Source organism: Pollicipes pollicipes, unplaced genomic scaffold, assembly GCF_011947565.3.
Source record: "Pollicipes pollicipes isolate AB1234 unplaced genomic scaffold, Ppol_2.1 Scaffold_4002;HRSCAF=4701_pilon_pilon_pilon, whole genome shotgun sequence".
NCBI lineage: Eukaryota > Metazoa > Arthropoda > Thecostraca > Pollicipedomorpha > Pollicipedidae > Pollicipes > Pollicipes pollicipes.
In genome coordinates, this window is record NW_023596420.1 from 16,721,161 (window position 1) to 16,738,583 (window position 17,423).

The following is a 17,423-nucleotide window of genomic DNA, read 5'->3' on the forward strand; positions in this document are numbered from 1 at the left end:
TACGCATGTCGAGCACGGAAGTGGCATGGGTGGTACACCTGAGTGTCGTATAGACATCATTAAAACGGAACGGAAAATACACAGCGCGAGTTTATTTTGAACACATTCGGCTCCTGGAGAGCCGGATGTGTGCCACCTCTGGGGCAGGGGACGGCGCCCAAACAAGGACGCGATAGACGGGGGGGGGGGGGGGCTTAGGGGCAGCTCGCTCCCTCCCCCAACTTGAGAGCTGTGGGGGGGGGGCATGCAAAAGTTAATTCCGGCCAGTCAAAGGCTCATTCTGGGCTAACAATGGTTCCTTCTGACCAAAAAAGAGCAATTCTGGGTGTAAAGAAGGCCCACGCTAGCCTGCAGAAGCTAATTCTGATCCGTGCACGGCCCATTATTGACTGCGGTGGGCTCATCCTGGCCTGTAGAGGGCCCATTCTGACCTTAAGAGGGATCATTCTGGCCTTAAGAGGGTCCATTCTGGCCTGTGGATTGTACATTTTGACCCGAAGGAGGTCTGCTATTACTGTCGAGAGTTTAACTCTATTCTGACTTGTAGAGGGCCCATTCTGGCCCGTAGAGGCCCACAATGTAATCTAAGAGGGCTCATTTTGATTTTTTGGAGTTTCCTCCCAACCCCAACATGGATCCTGCGCCCCTGCACCCAAATCCCCCTTGGCTACATCGCTGTTGGTTGCACGCGTAAGCGCGCGGCACTAGGCAGTGCACCGCAGGGCTGGGCTGGGGCTGGGGCTGCGGCTGCTTCTGCGGCTGGGCCTGGGCCTGGCACTGCGGCTGGGGTTGGGCCTGGGACGGCGGCTGGGCTTGGGCCTGGTACTTCGGCTGGGCGTGGGCCTGGGACGGCGGCTGCGCCTGGGCCTGTGGCTGCAGCTGGGCCTAGACCTGGAACTGCGGCCAAGCTTGGGACTGCGAACGGTCCTTGGCCTGAGATGCGGCTGAGCCTGGGCCTGGAATTGCGGTTGGGGCTGGGGCTGGGGCTGAGGCTGGGGCTGTGGCTGGGACTGGCGCTGGCGCTGGGCTGGGGCTGGGCATAACATGGCCAGAGGCCGCTGATTTTGAGAAGGTAGGGTGCAGTTACCACTGCCAAATTCGGACAACATTTGACACGTTTTTTTACACGAAAATATCAGCACGTTTTTGTAGATCGTCACTCAAATTATAAGTTTCAGAAAAGATGCCTCCTTGACATCTTACACGGCTTTTGGGCCTTCATGGCAACGTTCTTATCGCCATGCATGTCATTCGTCTAGCGACGTCCTTGGTACAGTTAAACGGTAAACGAGCTGCCAGTACGATGCCGCCCAGACTTCAGCGGTGGCAGTGTGACAGGCAGGGCAGTGCCTGCTCCAGCGAAAGCAGCTGCGGGTCTAGCTGCAAGCAGTAGTGATTTCGTAACGTAATCAGTTAGTTCATATATTCATTCTGGGTGAGTACCTACAGCTGCAATCAAGGCATTTGTGCACGTTCCTCTCACACAAAGCTCTCAGAAATACTGTGGGGGTCGGAGGCGGGGAGGGTGACCTACGACCCGGTAAACCTAAAATTGTGAGGTCTGGGGAGGGGGGGGGGGGGGTGGAAGCCGCGAGGTAAGTCATTTTTGGGCTCGCGCGGTGTAAACAAAACTGATCATACGAAATGAAAATAGCCCAAAGAGTAATCGCACTGTCGAGGCAAAAGTTGACAATTCCATCGCCGGAACTGTCTGGCAGTTTCACGATTTCACCCCTCATCTTGGCTTCCTGGTAGACATCATCTGGCCGTCCCGGGCCCCTCTGGCCTTTCAGTGTATCCTTCCTGGTCACCAGGGCTCCTAGAGGCACTCTTAATGCCCACCAAAGGCATTCCACGCGCACTTTAAAGGCCCAGAAATCATATATGCTCTAAACCTCTATCAGGGCCTCCAAACGCTTAGGAGCCTTTTAGCGACACAGGACCTTTTTGGCTGCTGAGAGGCAGCTCGCTCGGGGCCCGCTATATTCTTACAATAACCCTCTGAGTGATGGTGCATTTTTTTAGCTGCACGGAACAGTTTTGCTGTAAAGGTCATCCGGTTACCAAGGGCACCCCAGTTATTTTCAAAAGCGTCAGTCTCATGCATGACCCTGTTCAGGTGCAGTGCAGCAGGGGAAGGGGGTGCAGAGGGGGCAAGAGTACGTTTTTGCCCCCGCCCCCGCAAAAAGATGGAAGACCCCCTTTGCACAAGTCAACGTTCACGTTCATTACCAAAATTCCGACTGAGGAGGACTTCATGGCTGAGCTAGAGGGTGCTAAATTGGGCTCCAAAGACTTTTCTGCATCAAGAGACTCGTTCGATGGATCATGGACCACCTTTATGAATTAAGTATCCCATTCTCTAGATTAGGGGACCCAGTATTGTGTTAAGGAAATCCTTTACTGGCTTGGAAGGTAGGTGTTGTAAACTAGGAGGCCCCACGATGAACTAGGAGGCCTTGCGATGAGCTAATGAGCCCCGTTATGGACTAGGAGGCCCTTTTATGGGCTAGAAGAAGCCCATTATGAATTAGCAGGCCTCGTCATGAGCTAGGAGGCCCTTGTTTTGAGCCAGGAAGCCTTTGTTGTGAAGTAGGAGACCCTCGTTATGAACTCAGACGTCCCTGTTATAAAGTAGGACGCACTCGTTATGAACTAGGAGGCCCCAAATATGAACTACGAGGCTCTGGTCATGAATTAGGAGATCTCCTTTATCAACTAGGAGGCACCTGTCATGTCCTACGAGGCTCCGTTTTGAGCTAGGATGCCCATTATGAACCAAGAGGCCATGTTTTAAGCTAGTGGGCACTATGACATAGGAGAACCCGTTATGAACTAAGAGGCTCCCATCTTGAACTAAGAATCCTCCGTCATGAGCTAGAAGGCCCTGATGTGAAGCAGAAGGCCATTATTATGACCTAGGGGGCTCCGTTATGAAAACGGAGGCCTCCGTTATGAACAAGAATGCCCTATCATAAATTATGAGGCCTCTTTATGAACTAGAACGTCCCTGTTATGAACTCGGAGGCCCTTTTTCTAGATAAGGAGACGCCTTGTATACATCAAGAAAACCTTTTCTGAAACAAGAGCACGCTTTCATGCACAGTAGGCCCACAGCCAGACCAAACCATCAGAGAGTGCAAAAGTAAACCAACAAAAACGTGGATGCTATTTGTAAACACGATATATATGTCTGTTTCTGGTACAACGTTATTTCCGGCTTAACCACTTCTGCTTGGAGTGAATTTTAAACACCTCAAGTAGGCTGGGCCGCCTGGGGCTGCCAAGGCAGGAGTAAAAACCCAAGAAAGCATTGTAAAAGCCTTGTGCCACCATTGCTACGTGGCGCATGCTAGATGCAGACAAAATATGGAAACATCAGGCCAAAACAAACGAAAAACAAAAGAAAGAAAGAAACGGGGGCCAATAATATGATATTTTAACAAGGTAAAATCTTTGGGAACTGCTTTTTACGGGGAGCGTCTTGCGCCAGCATGCGTGTTGGTTACTAGCAAATTTAGTCAATACCATTTATAGATGGCATTAGCTTTTCCCATTATGCCTTTCTTCTGGTACTCCTTGTACCAAGGTCGGCGAGGTTAAAAAGGCCCTAGAGGTCACGCACCAGCCTAAAAATCCGCAGTTGTATAAGAAAAATGTGATTATAATCGGACAGATTTGCTTCTAAATACGTGGGCACTTGCTGTATGGATGTGTGGATGAATATGCAGATGAAAAGCGGTCGTACAGACGCCGGATTCCGTTACCGCCACTCTATTTGACACTATGCGGCTGTTGGTGTTCATTCCTAGTCAGACTTACATTTTTACGTCAGATTACGTCAGACCACAATGAGTCAAGGGATGTTCGCGTCATGTCCCTGACTTTCGAAATTGTCATTGGTAAGCATTGGCTGCAACCGTGTTCTGTCGGCTCGGCAGTTTTACGTCCTTTTCTGAACTGGATCACGTATGACGCATGGTCATCGCGGAGAACGCCTTTTTTGCAAATTCAGTACCGGATCACTGAAATATTTGTCGTGTTACGGCGCCCATGAGACGAGAAAATTGCATTGTATCCTCAACGAAGCTAAAGGAAACGGTCCCTGTTGATACACAGATGGCGAGTGCAATTATTTGGTACATACACTTGAAATTTAGTATTCCGACTAAGAAGTACATTTGCAGTTTTTATATATGGGATTAACGACCGAGGTGATGTAGTGACCGAAATAATAGGAAAATTGTGATAAAAATAGAAGATGGCACAGCATAGGCAATTGCAGAGTGGACCACCTAACGGGTAGAATTTTCCTCACCAAATCCATCCGCTACTCCTAGGACTGTGCTCACTCTTGGTGACTTAACGGATAATATTTTGCTAACCCAATCCGCTCTTTACCCTTGCGACTATGCACGCACTTGGCTCCTAACCAGCGCTGACCAGTTATGCTCACCTGATACCCACTGTTCTGCTTTTTTCCAGGTATTTCAATGCATGCGCACATTATGTACACCATGGAAGACTTTTAGGAACGCTTACATCCCAACATATCCTGTCGTGAGAGTAATTACAAAAGTGGTGTAAATGAAACGAATGTCTAAATAAGGCGCAAACAGTACCGTTGTGTAGTATTTCCTGGAAAATTTACCCAACATTTCGTACAGTCTTACCAATGTCGGTGCATATGTTTTCCCAAAATCCATGCCGACCCATGCCAACTGTTACCTATATCACGTGGGTACCTATGGCTTTATCCGACCCGTGAAGTCCTTAAGTCCACACCAACCCGTTACCCTTCCTTCCTTATACCTACACATTATCCACCAACTGAATTTTGTTTTGCCGTACGTAACCTCTGCATTATGGGAAAAGTTCAGAAACATTTCCGTCTGTCCCGCTAACTCCGTTGGTTTCAGCGTCCACCTCCTGATTCATTCATCAGTGGCGAGTTGGGTTTGATTCGCTTTATGCATTTGTCATTTGCCTCTGACTGGGATGTCCCGTGCCATGCGGCGGCAGCCACATGGCACAGTACATAAGTTCAGATGACGTTAAAGGGCTGGACTGAGCGCTTGTGCAACAACACTGCTTAGTGCGCACGCTGATCTGAGAATCACACCATATCAAAGGCTTTGGATTATAGGACTTTATTGGACTTTGGCTGACTTCCCCTATACTACATAGCAGCAGATCTGGTGACACTGTAAATCGTATGTGAATGTTGATCATAATCTAGCGTGAAACATTCGGTTGCTGCCACTTTAGCTGCAACAGCTCCAATATCACGTGCTTCTTACGAATGTTTGACAGCATTTTATGATAAAAAGTAAAGCCCCATCAGCACAAACATTCATTTAATTACTCAAAACGCAAAAACGACTAATGATACAGGGTTTACGATTGGTAACATGAAACTTGGAATAAGCCAAGTGCTGCCTCGAACGTTTTTCCGTCACGATTGTTACAGATCTAAACGCAAGCAAGAGTTTAGGGAAATCGTCGTGATGCCCTATGCCTTAAGTACAGGGTTGCACGCAGCGAGGCCGGCAACGCGTCCCACCTCCCAGAGTATGCGTGGGCACTCAGCGCACCCAAGGCCGGGGAGAGTATTGTCGTCGAACCGTTCAGATCTCGCATCCATGAACACCATTTCCAAATAACGTGGACGTAGATTGGCTCTCAACCGAATGTTGGGCAAGCTATGCAAGCTTCAATCACGAACCCGGTGTGGTGTTACATAGTCATAAGTACATAAGAAATTGGCATGGCTGCTTCACTTGCTAGTTATTACGGAACTATGACCCGTAATCAAATGACGTAAGGATAGCGTCGGGCATGTGAATTCAAGTAAGCGTGTTCATTCCATGGATTTATTTGCAGGAACACCTCGAGACAGGACCAGAACACGAGCACATAACGATACTTTCCTCGGCGAATACTAATTTGCATGCGTATCTGAAGTTCTTGCATACCTTACGGAAAAGTTTTATCACTGCTTTGTCATCGCAGAGTTAATTATGCTTTGTCTCTCAGTGCGAATGCTTTGCTGGGGCATAGCCTAACTGCAGTAGTTATACAGTGCCCGTCTATGACAGGGTTTCACGTTGTTTTGTGATCAGAATTTCATTCGCTAGTGAGGTCGCAAACGATCCACTAGCCCCTGTCTTGAGTGGCATGCTGAGTGTAGAACCTCCCAAACAGCATGCCTGACGCACACACCCGGCAGGCAGAGAGGCTCTCACAAGATCGCACACTGACCGACTGCCATCGTTGAACTCCGTTTCGTATCAGATTGAAGATGCTTCGCACAGCTGTTACATCGATGCGTGACGTATTGTGCCGGCGGCTGTCAGCAAGTTCTGTGACGTCGCTTCGAAACTCCTCTACCATCGCCGAATTCGAAAACACCAGAACAATGACCATCAGAAATGGTGAGAAGGTACGTACGCGATGATGTGTGTGTGTGTGGGGGGGGGGGGGGGGGAGGATTCCCTCTGTTTTGGACGGCCACAGTGCACGATGTCTGCGTTTGACGCCATAGTCAACTCAGCAGCCAGTACAGTAACCTTAAGCCACCACACCAGCCTTGTGTGACAGCCCGTTAGAGAAGCGGCTGGCAGGCTGCAGCGCGGCTATCTCCTGCTAGTCTGTGGCTCCCGGTTCACCCATTGTCATAGTCATAGTCGACCATTTTACACAGGATCCGATATCGTTGGCTTTTTATACTCGCACATCGCGTTATACCTAAACGTAGATTAATGCATCACATGCACATATATCACTCCTCATTTCGAACACACTATCTACTACGCATGTCTAGTCGCGATAGTCTAGTTTAGCCAGGATCAGAACGCGAACTGTTCATGTACGTGTGCGCTGATGTGTGCTCGTGCGTTTGTGTGTCCTACATGTGTCCCCCTCTTGCACGCTCTTTGTGCATGTGCCGTGAAGAAGTATGCATTGCCTTTCAGATGAGATCATTAATGTGCTGACTAGGGGGACTGATAAAAGCTTTTGACAGAGAATGTTTCACACGAATGAAGGCTATCAGGTTATCACTACACGTGAACACGGCATGGTTGACATGATCTATGATCTTTCCATGACCTTTCGGGCTGCCACTGCATGTAGACACGGCATGGTTTACATGATCTACAAGGGTCCTAAAGCGATCCATACGCAAATCAAGTTTGTTTTCGCCTTTTGACCGGCGGACTTTGGTGCCGGCAGACGCGAGCCTTCTACTCCGACGCCGAGGTGGAGTCCCGAATCGCCAAGCTGAGGTGTCAAATGGAGCAGAGCGGGATGGCCGCCTGCGTTCTCACGTCCCGTCACAACATCTGCTACTATACAGGTCTGTGCAGGCAGGTAACACACGCTGGCTATCGTCCTCACGTCCCGTCACAACATCTGCTACTATACAGGCCTGTGCAGGCAGTTAACACACGCTGGCTAGCGTTCTCACGTCCGGTCACAACATCTGCTGCTATACAGGCCTGTGCAGGCAGGTAACACACGCTGGCTAGCGTTATCACGTCCCGTCACAACATCTGCTACTATACAGGTCTGTGCAGGCAGGTAACACACGCTGGCTAGCGTTATCACGTCCCGTCACAACATCTGCTACTATACAGGTCTGTGCAGGCAGGTAACACACGCTGGCTAGCGTTCTCACGTCCCGTCACAACATCTGCTACTATACAGGCCTGTGCAGGCAGGTAACACACGCTGGCTAGCGCTCTCACGTCCCGTCACAACATCTGCTACTATACAGGTCCGTGCAGGCAGGTAACACACGCTGGCTAGCGCTCTCACGTCCCGTCACAACATCTGCTACTATACAGGTCCGTGCAGGCAGGTAACACACGCTGGCTGTAACAGCCGTCAGGTCACAGAACACGTGCTTTTTTCTGGGACGGATCTTTAATCCAATTCCATGCTGTACATGGCTTATTGCTAAAACCACATTGAAATCACGATCTCTTTATTATAAAGCGTCCTCAGCAGATTTTTCTCTTCTGTCCCGTTCTAAATAGGACGGAAGGATCTTTGCCGCGTTATGCGACTACACGACTGTCCGCCGCCCTGTAACCTGGCTAACACTCTCAAGGCAACAACCAAATGGCCCTCGTTGACGAGCCACACGTGCACATTTATTTTGGAAGGTGAATCTACCCCACGCGTTTCTCCAAGTCAGCGCATTTGTGTATTTCCAGTTGAAACAGTTCCTCGTTACTCTCAGCCTCACACAATTACTGGTCGATGTGAAATGTTCATTATGTGTCGTTAAGCACAAATAAGTGTTATCGATTGTCTGATCACAATTGTCGATCGATCTTGCTGATCACAATTGTCGATGCCATTACATAAGCGAATTGAAAATGTGGTATGACGCCAAATTCAGACCGACATTTCTGCCTACCGTAACTTAGATAAAAATCGTAGCTTAGATACAGTACTGTTTTACACGGTGGGAGCTGCGATCTAAGTCCAAGGACGAAAAATGATTGGAAGTAGAATGAGTTACTTAAATGGCTTGGCACCCAAACCTCATAACTGGGTCCGTTAATGTAGCCGGACGTGTACCGCCTCAAAGAAACAAGACATATGTGTTTGCGGTATGGAGAAGTGCACATACCAACACTAGAATACTCCTATGATGTATATATATATATATATATATATATATATATATATATATATATATATATACCCTCGTGACATGAAGTCGTGTTTGCTCGTACCACTAGCTAACACGAAATTGCTGAGCGGATAAACGATGTGATGAACATTACACAGCTATGGCCAGGAGACACGCAAAGGTTTGAGAGGCTAAACTGAAAAGCTCATGAGTAAGGGAATGACCGAAGTCCTCCATGACTAGCCCTATCATCATCCACCACAACTAGAAACACGTGCCGCCGTCCATGGCCGCAATAAAAGCGTGCCTTCGGCGCCCTAAGGCGGCCTCTAGGTGTGACGCGCTTACTTTTCCATCAGAAGGGGCACGTGCATCCTCCGTTCTCTAGATCCGCCCCTGTAGGACTGTTATGCTGCCGAGATTAAAGGCTTTCTTTTAATGGTACAAATATTTACCACATAAACTGCCCTTCGCCAAAAAAAATTGGGCTGGATCCGTTGAGACCAAAATGAAGGGGCTAGTTTGTCGGGCCTTCGGCTCACCTCTCCCCCAATCATTTATAAAAATTGACACCATTATCCCAAGTTTGATTTGAGAGGCAAGAACAAAAGAACCATAACCATGACTCTAATTGATGCGGAGGAACCAACATCAAGAGAGCTAATGGAACTCAAAAACCAGGGCGTGCATTTTGCGAAGGGACCAGTGTTGACCGAGAACTGATGTTGGGAACCAGGCACATATCGGTAAGGGCCATATCCATATTTGCTACGTACGGATCTATAAAGCCAACTTGTGCATGGTATATGCGCTACACAACATTTCTGCACGCATTATCACCTTTGATGTTGGCGAACCCTAAAAACTCAAATCATCATCTCCATCATCGTCCCACAACATCTCGTACTGCACAGGTCGGTGGAGTCACACATCAAGCACTGTCCACCAGTATCTGGCACTGCGTGGCTAAAAACAGCCACTGTTTCCGTGTTATGTTGGTCTTTCGAGTTACAGCGCATCTGCTGGCAGCTGCGTATGGAAATAAACTTATCTGTGAGGTCCAATTTCTTACTGCACTGTTTTGCAGCTCCACATCTGCGTATTTTGGCATCCTACATAACTATATAGCCAGGGCCTGTGCACATATCATCACCTCATCTGGTATTTTATATATACCAGATGAGACCAGATGACGAAGACGAGACATACATGCTAGATGACTGTTGGGCCATGCAATACCTGATTTGTCACTCGAATGCTATGTACCAGTCGCTTGCACTAGCTCAGCATACCACCGCACTGGCTGCCTGCGGGTGGCCAACAGAGCTCGTCCCTATGTTTGGCCGCGCCTGGGCGGCGCTGAGCGTGCCCGTCAGCTGGATCTCCGCCTGCTCAGAATGCCAGTCAATCAGCCGGCCAGTCTGTCCGGCAGCGGTCATGGCGCCGCGTGCCAGACCTCCGTCGTCAGCCGACTATACATGTTGACCCGTGTGGTTAGCAGGCGGGTTCATCTACTGCGCGTTCGGCCGTCCGTACGGCCTGGTGGTGACGCCCGACAACCACTGCACCGTCTCTGCCCTCATCGACGGCTCACAGCCCTGGCGCAGGAGCCCGCACGTGAGTCACAGTCCTGGCGCAGGAGCCCGCACGTGAGTCACAGTCCTGACGCAGGAGCCCGCACGTAAGTTACAGTCCTGGCGCAGGAGCCCGCACGTGAGTCACAGTCCTGGCGCAGGAGCCCGCACGTAAGTTACAGTCCTGGCGCAGGAGCCCGCACGTGAGTCACAGTCCTGGCGCAGGAGCCCACACGTAAGTTACAGTCCTGGCGCAGGAGCCCGCACGTGAGTCACAGTCCTGGCGCAGGAGCCCGCACGTGGGTCACAGCCTAGGTCAGCTAACGGATCTAGAGCGGAAGCCAGTAAGCGGGTTTTAGTCCTACGGTGGGAGCCAGGAGGGATTTCTATCCACTGGAGTCACAAACCACACATGAGGTCCAGTTCTGGTAGAGAAATCCCCTCAGGAGCTCTGGTTCTAATGAAAAAGTCTTCTCATGAGGTTCAGGATTGACGTGGGAACGCGCACTAGATCCTCTATAACATGGCGTAGAAAGCAAAACGTCAATGTAGCCTTGCCAATGATTTTGTTTTTTGCCGTGAGCTTCAGTACTGTCGAAGGAGTCAGTTTTGTGATTCTCAGTCCAGATCCAAGACTTGATCATAAACTCAAATCTTAGCCTAGGGCCCTACTATTGATCTCTAATCATCCTGGCTTAGGACCCCACTCAAGAGCACCAACCTCCAATTCATCCAATTTCATTCAATCAACAGTTCTCCCACACTGGAGAACTCCAAATTCAGCCCCAAACTCCGACTCCTCATGACCCAGAAACCCTCCGAACAGTTATAAGTCTATTAAATTCTAGCACCTAGCCAGCTTGTAAGCTCCAGCTGGAGTCAAGGAGTAGACGCATGAGGTCTGCAGTCCTGGAATATGACGCGTGGCTGTCAAGCGATATAACACTAGGAGCTAACCAGTCCAGCACATACTGCTGTAGCAACAAAACAACCTCGACCATGATCCAAAACCAGTTTTGCTGTTTTATAAAATGTATGCGAAGCAATCATGTGTGTTTAAGTTGTAATAGCATCTCCTGCCGTAAACCTACATTGAAACCGATGCGCTTGCCTAACTGTCCGGCGCTAGGAGTGTGATATGAGAGCGCTTGCCTAACTGTCCGGCGCTAGGAGTGTGATATGAGAGCGCTTGCTTAGCTGTCCGGCGTTAGGAGTGTGATATGAGAACGCTCAGTACCTTAATTCTGGAAATCACCGTCTCGTTTCCTCCGCAGGACAACGTCATCTACACCGATTGGAAGCGTGATAATTTCTTCTACGCTGTCAGTCAGCTGCTGAGGGATGTTAAGGGCGATGTTGGCATCGAGTTTGACGACGTTACCTTGGAAAGAAATGCGAAACTAGCCAACTGTATGCCACATAACAATAAACTAGTGGATATTGCTGAAACAACCATGCGCATGCGCATGATAAAATCCCAGGAGGAAATAGACGTTATTAAGGTAAGGCTGTTGGGTTTTATCTTACTTTAGGTCACGTTTCCGAACACGTGATGGTTCTCTCCAGACTGGTCAGTGCTTACCAACGGGTTAACTACTCCTGGAGTGATAAATAACGTAAGAAAAGTGCAAGAAACGTGATGGTAAGAAGCAAAACAAGACATGTTCAACAATGCTGAACAAGGCTCTGAGGTGACAACAGGCACGTTGCTTGTGTTCCACTAAAAGAATGGGGGCAAGAGCTTCTCAGAGTAATAGTCATTGTTCAGGGCCTGTAACACATGATAGACATCCTCGCGTTTCATGTAGCACATATCAGCACATACATGCAACCCAATACTGAAGACTAATTTCATTTCATTCGGTCTCCTAAGGCCCACAGTTGTCCACCAGTGTGACCTCTGCATGACAACCTATCAAATAAAAATGCCTGGCAGTTTCCAACCGGTGACTGACGCCACCAATCTCCCACGAGAAGCGATCGTTTTTATACACGTGTGGCTTCGGGCAACCCACACGAGCATTACAGTACGCACGACCCCGCAGCCTGCCAACGGGTGTGTGTGATAGCCAAGAGCCGTGAACCGCTGTGTGTCGAACTCAGTCCTGAAACACGCTCTGTTCGCACCTCTCGCGCGGCCGGTTCACAGAACAGTGCTGCCACCTGCGACGTCGGCGGGTACGCCATCCGCGACGCGCTGCGGCCGGGCGTTCAGGAGCACGAGATGGCGCTGGTGGGCACGGCAGCGATGGTCCGCAATATCGCCCGCCTGTACCCGGACAGCGAGCTGATGGACAGTGAGTGGGCACTGCCCCGTTGGTGTGAAATGCCTGGCGTTGGCAGTGCCAGTATCAGATGACGTGGTTATACCATATGGTGTATACGGAATTATGAAATGTCCATCATCATTTGATTGCGAATCCGGCTCGTCGTCGGCGTGGTCAAATCGCCAGGTGGTCAATCGCCCCGTGACAGCCATGACTGCCAGTGTGGTTGTGCCCATGGTTTTAAAATAAATCCGAATGACTTACAGGGCTGTTAATGCCAGGTCCTATAAATTTTAGCCCTGCCTAGTTTTGCTAAATGTGGTAAATATAACCATTTCCTGGTGACTGCTTTAGACTGTGCTATGCTTTCTGTTGTTATACCAAACGCATTCGCGTGACAGTCAGTCCCTGCTGAAATAGTTCGCGGAGTACACAGCTACCTTATTCATGAAAGCATGGCTTCTGGTCACCTTTTCAGAGGCTCACTACGTCTTGATCTCTAACCTGTTGCAGCCTGGGTCTGGTTCAACACAGGCGTGAACAGTGACGGCGCCCACAACCCCAACACGACCCGAGCTGTCGTCCCTGGAGACGTCATCTCGTGTAACACCTTTGCCATGCCCCAAGGGTACGTATCGGCGGTGCCGCATCCCTTACTCGCGCTCTTCGGCCGTCGCCCTGCTACCGATGATAACCTCTCGTCTTTTCATGTAGTTCCAAAAGTGAGCTTTATATTTTGCCCCTAATTGGATGACTGTATTTTGTAGCAATAGCAGCCAAATTATTCAAACCTTTCTGAAATATATCAGGCGTCTGCTGTTATCTAATGCGCAGAATGGCCACCGTAGTATAATATCCCATAATACCCGAGGTCAGATGAAACATGTACTCACGAGTTATGGCGATGCCTTTAAGCTCGAACAATATTTCACTCGCGTGTGGACATCAAAAGTAACATCCGAGCCGACTGTCATAGATTTTGACTAGCAGCGGCGATATTATAGAAGGCAGGTTAGACCATTTGATCGCCGAAATTTGACCCGAACGTCTTCACGGCAGGACTGAAACCCCAGCAATATTCTATTTCATTAACAACCACGTTCCCTGTGGCGATCAGACATTACACAGCACTCGAGAGAACTATGTTTCTGGGGCACTGTCCAGACGACTGCCTCGACATCTGGCAGAAAAATGTCAAGATCCACGAACACGGCATACAGCTCCTGAAGTGAGTACACGAATCTGCGTTTCTGGTCATGGTGTGATGACTGCAATGCCTGTCACGAGGCCGCGCCTCATACCTTTAACTGAGACCTTAGCAGGTGCTCAATCAGCGGGTCGAAGACCCCTTGTTCAGCTGTTATCCACGCAAAGCTTCCGGCTTGGCTCCGCCCAGTAATGTCCCTTCACACTTTCAACCTTACTAATGTTGGCAATGTTTTTACACATCCTGTGTTCCCCTGGCTCTGTCATACTGGCCAAGCATGGCGAGGTCCCTTTGCACTCGGCGTTGTCTAGACACAGCCGTGCTTTCCAGGTCTGGTAGCAGCAAGGCCCTCTCGAAGCCCGTATTTCGTGGACAGAGCCACACTTGTGGGTCCGGTTTCATTAAAGTCCCTCTTGGTGTGTGTTGTCATTACCCAGCCATGCTTGACAAGCCTTTGTAAATCGCCTCCAGAGCCTGTGTTGCTTTAAAAGTAAATACAACTACTTTTTCCAGGAACAGAAAGGTCCTTGACAACCTTCGCTTCCCTGACGCAGCCGTGTCTGCCGGACCGAGTAAAAGTAGCATATCTTCTCCGTCTGCGGCGCCCTGTGACAGCCGTGTCTGCCAGACCGAGTAAAAGTAACATATCTTCTCCGTCTGCGGCGCCCTGTGACAGCCGTGTCTGCCGGACCGAGTAAAAGTAGCATATCTTCTCCGTCTGCGGCGCCCCGTGACAGCCATGGCTGCCAGACCGAGTAAAAGTAACATATCTTCTCCGTCTGCGGCGCCCTGTGACAGCCGTGTCTGCCGGACCGAGTAAAAGTAGCATATCTTCTCCGTCTGCGGCGCCCCGTGACAGCCATGGCTGCCAGACCGAAAAAACATTAACATACGTTCTCAGCCTGTGGTGCCCCGTCACAGCCATGCCAACCAGACTGAGTAGCAGCAATATATCCTCTCATCCTGAGATGCCCCGTCACAGCCATGTCTGCCGGACCGACTAGCATTAACATACGTTCTCCTCCTGTGGTGCCCCGTCACAGCCATGTCTGCCAGACCGACTAACACTAGGATATCTTCTCCGCCTGCGGCGCCCCGTCACAGCCACGTCTGCCAGACCGAGTAACATTAGCATACGTTCTCAACCTGTGGTGCCCTGACACTGCTGTGCTTGCCAGGCCCGGTAAGAAGTGCAGCGAGGTGGCGCACGAGCTGAACGACCTGTGCGCCCAGCTGGGAGTGCTCCAGTACCGCTCGTTCGGCTACGGCCACAGCTTCGGTGTGCTCTGCCACTACTACGGACGGGAGGCCGGTAAGATGGCCACTTATCCAGGCAACGGACTGTCGGCAGAATACTCTGCATCTTGAAAAATGTATCTGTCCTAGACCAGCCACAATAACCCAAAAGCATTTACTATGTGGCAACTGGAAGTCCAGTGTTAATGTGTGGTCCCGTCACATTTCCCGGTTATAAGCGGTACCAACTTTTCACTTTTTTGAGGGGTTCGAGCCCCATTGCTACGGGACCTTAACGTGGCACATGCGAGTGTGGTGTAGAAAGAATAGAGCAAAAAGCCAGATGTACCCCGCCCACACACACGCAGACACACGCACATTAACTTGAAATAGTTCTCACTCTGGTCTCGATCTCAGTTTATACCTCACGACGGTATTCAGGTGGCAGGAAACAGTGCGCAGTGCATGCCTCGCTCTCCAAAGTGACTCAGTGAGAATCACCACTAGCTTAAACCAGGCTGCTAATAATTGTAAACGTGAATTTATGCGAAGGTGCACATGTATCCAACAGCCGTTCCACAAAAAAACTATAACGCGGTTGGCAGTTCCCGTACTGTAGGTCTCCATTCTCTATTATGGATGCACAAACTGCAGCAGAAAGCATGGAGAGAAGGTGCAAACCAGTGAACGCTCCAAAATACATTTTGTATATCAAGTAGTCGCTAATGATACGCAGTTTGACCCGGTCTGCTTTAGCCATGCCATTCTGTCGGCTGCCAAGGTTCGTCGTTGAGGCGGGTCGGTTGCATGTCTCCTTTAACGCGTGGTGTCCGCTGTGGGCAGGTCTGGAGCTGAGGGAGGACATCGACACGGTGTTGGAGCCGGGCATGGTGATCTCGATGGAGCCGATGCTGATGGTGCCCAGCGGCCAGCCGGGAGCGGGCGGCTACCGCGAGCATAACATTGTGGTGCTGCACCACGACGGCACCACTGAGGACATCACAAAGTTCCCTTATGGCCCGGAGCACAATATCATTCAACATTAATGAGAGGTGGTGTCCAGCACTTTTATGAGTTAGCTTTTACTAGAACGGGCAGCGGCAATTATTATTCCTGAGCCGGTTTCGCTCCCCAAAACACGGAACAACAAAAATATTAACGCTTTCTTCTTTGTCTACAGTTCCCATACAGTGAGGATAGCAGTCGACACAATTAGAGTCGACTGTGCGGCTTTCGTCTCCCATTGGGCCTGTGGTACGGTAAAGCTGTTTGCAGAATTGTTAGCTGGTAGGGGGGGGGGGGGGGTAAGAAAAAACTAACAGTAAAAGCCATGATGCGAGATGGATCAGGTAATAATTTTAAGACCTCTAACTCGCCGTGGGCCTAGTCCCTTTAAAGAGTCTGTACCTAAACACCATGTGATTCGAGCTGAGACCCAATAGGTCCAATCCCTTTACTGGCGTGAGGTCTACTGAAGAGCTCTTGAATTAAATGCATTACAACTGTGATGTAGTCTCCTCATTCATTCAGTAGCTCCAATTTACCGGCAGTTCATCTTGACGCTTCACTAATTCGGCAAGGTGCGACATAAGTATGGGCTCTGCGGGAGGTACGCATGCGACAGTGGCAATTCCATTGTGATATTGCTTTAGTCCTTGGCGTTATGGTCCGAGACAACTCACCAAATTCAGTTTGGGCTTTGTTGGGTCGAAAAGACACTTTTCGAACTAAGAACTCTATTCCCGCTCAGGGACGCAAGGTTAGCAAACTCTTCGGTGGGCCCAATCCCTTTCGTAGTTGCCTCATTTATATGGTAGATTATGCTAAGCAGTACCTCGTGGATCTTTGAATTGTATGTTTCCGCAATGCTCCACTACAATGGGTTCATTTGTAGCTTTAGGCCAATGTTTGTTGCTGCCACCTCCCTTTGCACGTTATCTATCCTTCTTGTTAAGCTTTTTATATGCAGTGCTGATTATATCTATGTTTAGGTAGCGTGAGTTGTTTGGTTTGTGGATTACCTGGTTGATTTGTGTAAGCATTGGTGTACTGATCATGACTCTAATGTTTGAGCATTTGGAATGTGGAAAATGAAGATATTGATCACTTTTCTTGGAGAGACGGTGGTTGTGCTTCTCTCTGTTGAACGTGTGCAAAGGGCGGCATGTTTGTTTTTTACTCTGCCTTACCAAGGAAATGATAACGCATAAAGGCCATAATCGCAACTGCCACAAGCTTCAGTGGTGTAAATGGCTGAGTTCTTTCTCCGATGGTGGCGACAGCTCCGCTAACCGGACAGAAACGTCATCAGTGTTGACGTCATCACTTGACACAGGTGGCGCGGCGGTGAAACACGGAGAGAGCTGCCGAGCGGCTGCCTGCCGCTCTGTCCGTAATCTGCGGGAACTCCCCCCCCCCCCACCCCCCCCCCCCCCCCGATCCCCGCCGTCCGAATCAACGGCCGACCCGCCCTCGGTATCTGCTTTTGTGTTTCA

General features: G+C 49.7%; 1 protein-coding gene across 4 annotated transcripts; it reads left to right on the forward strand.

Moving 5' to 3' along the window:
* The first annotated feature begins 1,329 nt into the window (after nucleotides 1-1,329).
* LOC119094047 (creatinase) lies at nucleotides 1,330-17,093 on the forward strand. Of its 4 annotated transcripts, none has more exons than XM_037217113.1 (10): nucleotides 1,330-1,435; nucleotides 6,230-6,442; nucleotides 7,234-7,357; nucleotides 10,143-10,261; nucleotides 11,493-11,720; nucleotides 12,368-12,515; nucleotides 12,999-13,113; nucleotides 13,603-13,713; nucleotides 14,871-15,004; nucleotides 15,772-17,093. In XM_037217113.1, the coding sequence occupies exons 2-10, from the start codon at nucleotides 6,302-6,304 to the stop codon at nucleotides 15,972-15,974; spliced, it is 1,323 nt and encodes a 440-aa protein (XP_037073008.1). In that variant the 5' UTR covers nucleotides 1,330-1,435; nucleotides 6,230-6,301; the 3' UTR covers nucleotides 15,975-17,093. The 4 variants fall into 4 exon arrangements, with proteins under 4 accessions (XP_037073008.1, XP_037073010.1, XP_037073011.1 ...); XM_037217115.1 differs by having other exon boundaries at nucleotides 10,146-10,261; XM_037217116.1 differs by having other exon boundaries at nucleotides 6,230-6,434.
* The last annotated feature ends 330 nt before the right edge of the window (nucleotides 17,094-17,423 follow it).

Bases quoted from the DNA above. Each gene is read 5' to 3' on its own strand.
- LOC119094047 (XM_037217113.1), top strand. From the start codon at position 6,302: ATGCTTCGCACAGCTGTTACATCGATGCGTGACGTATTGTGCCGGCGG. The intron at 6,443-7,233 runs GTACGTACGCGA...TGGTGCCGGCAG, and splicing joins CCATCAGAAATGGTGAGAAG to ACGCGAGCCTTCTACTCCGA. The intron at 12,516-12,998 runs GTGAGTGGGCAC...AACCTGTTGCAG, and splicing joins GGACAGCGAGCTGATGGACA to CCTGGGTCTGGTTCAACACA.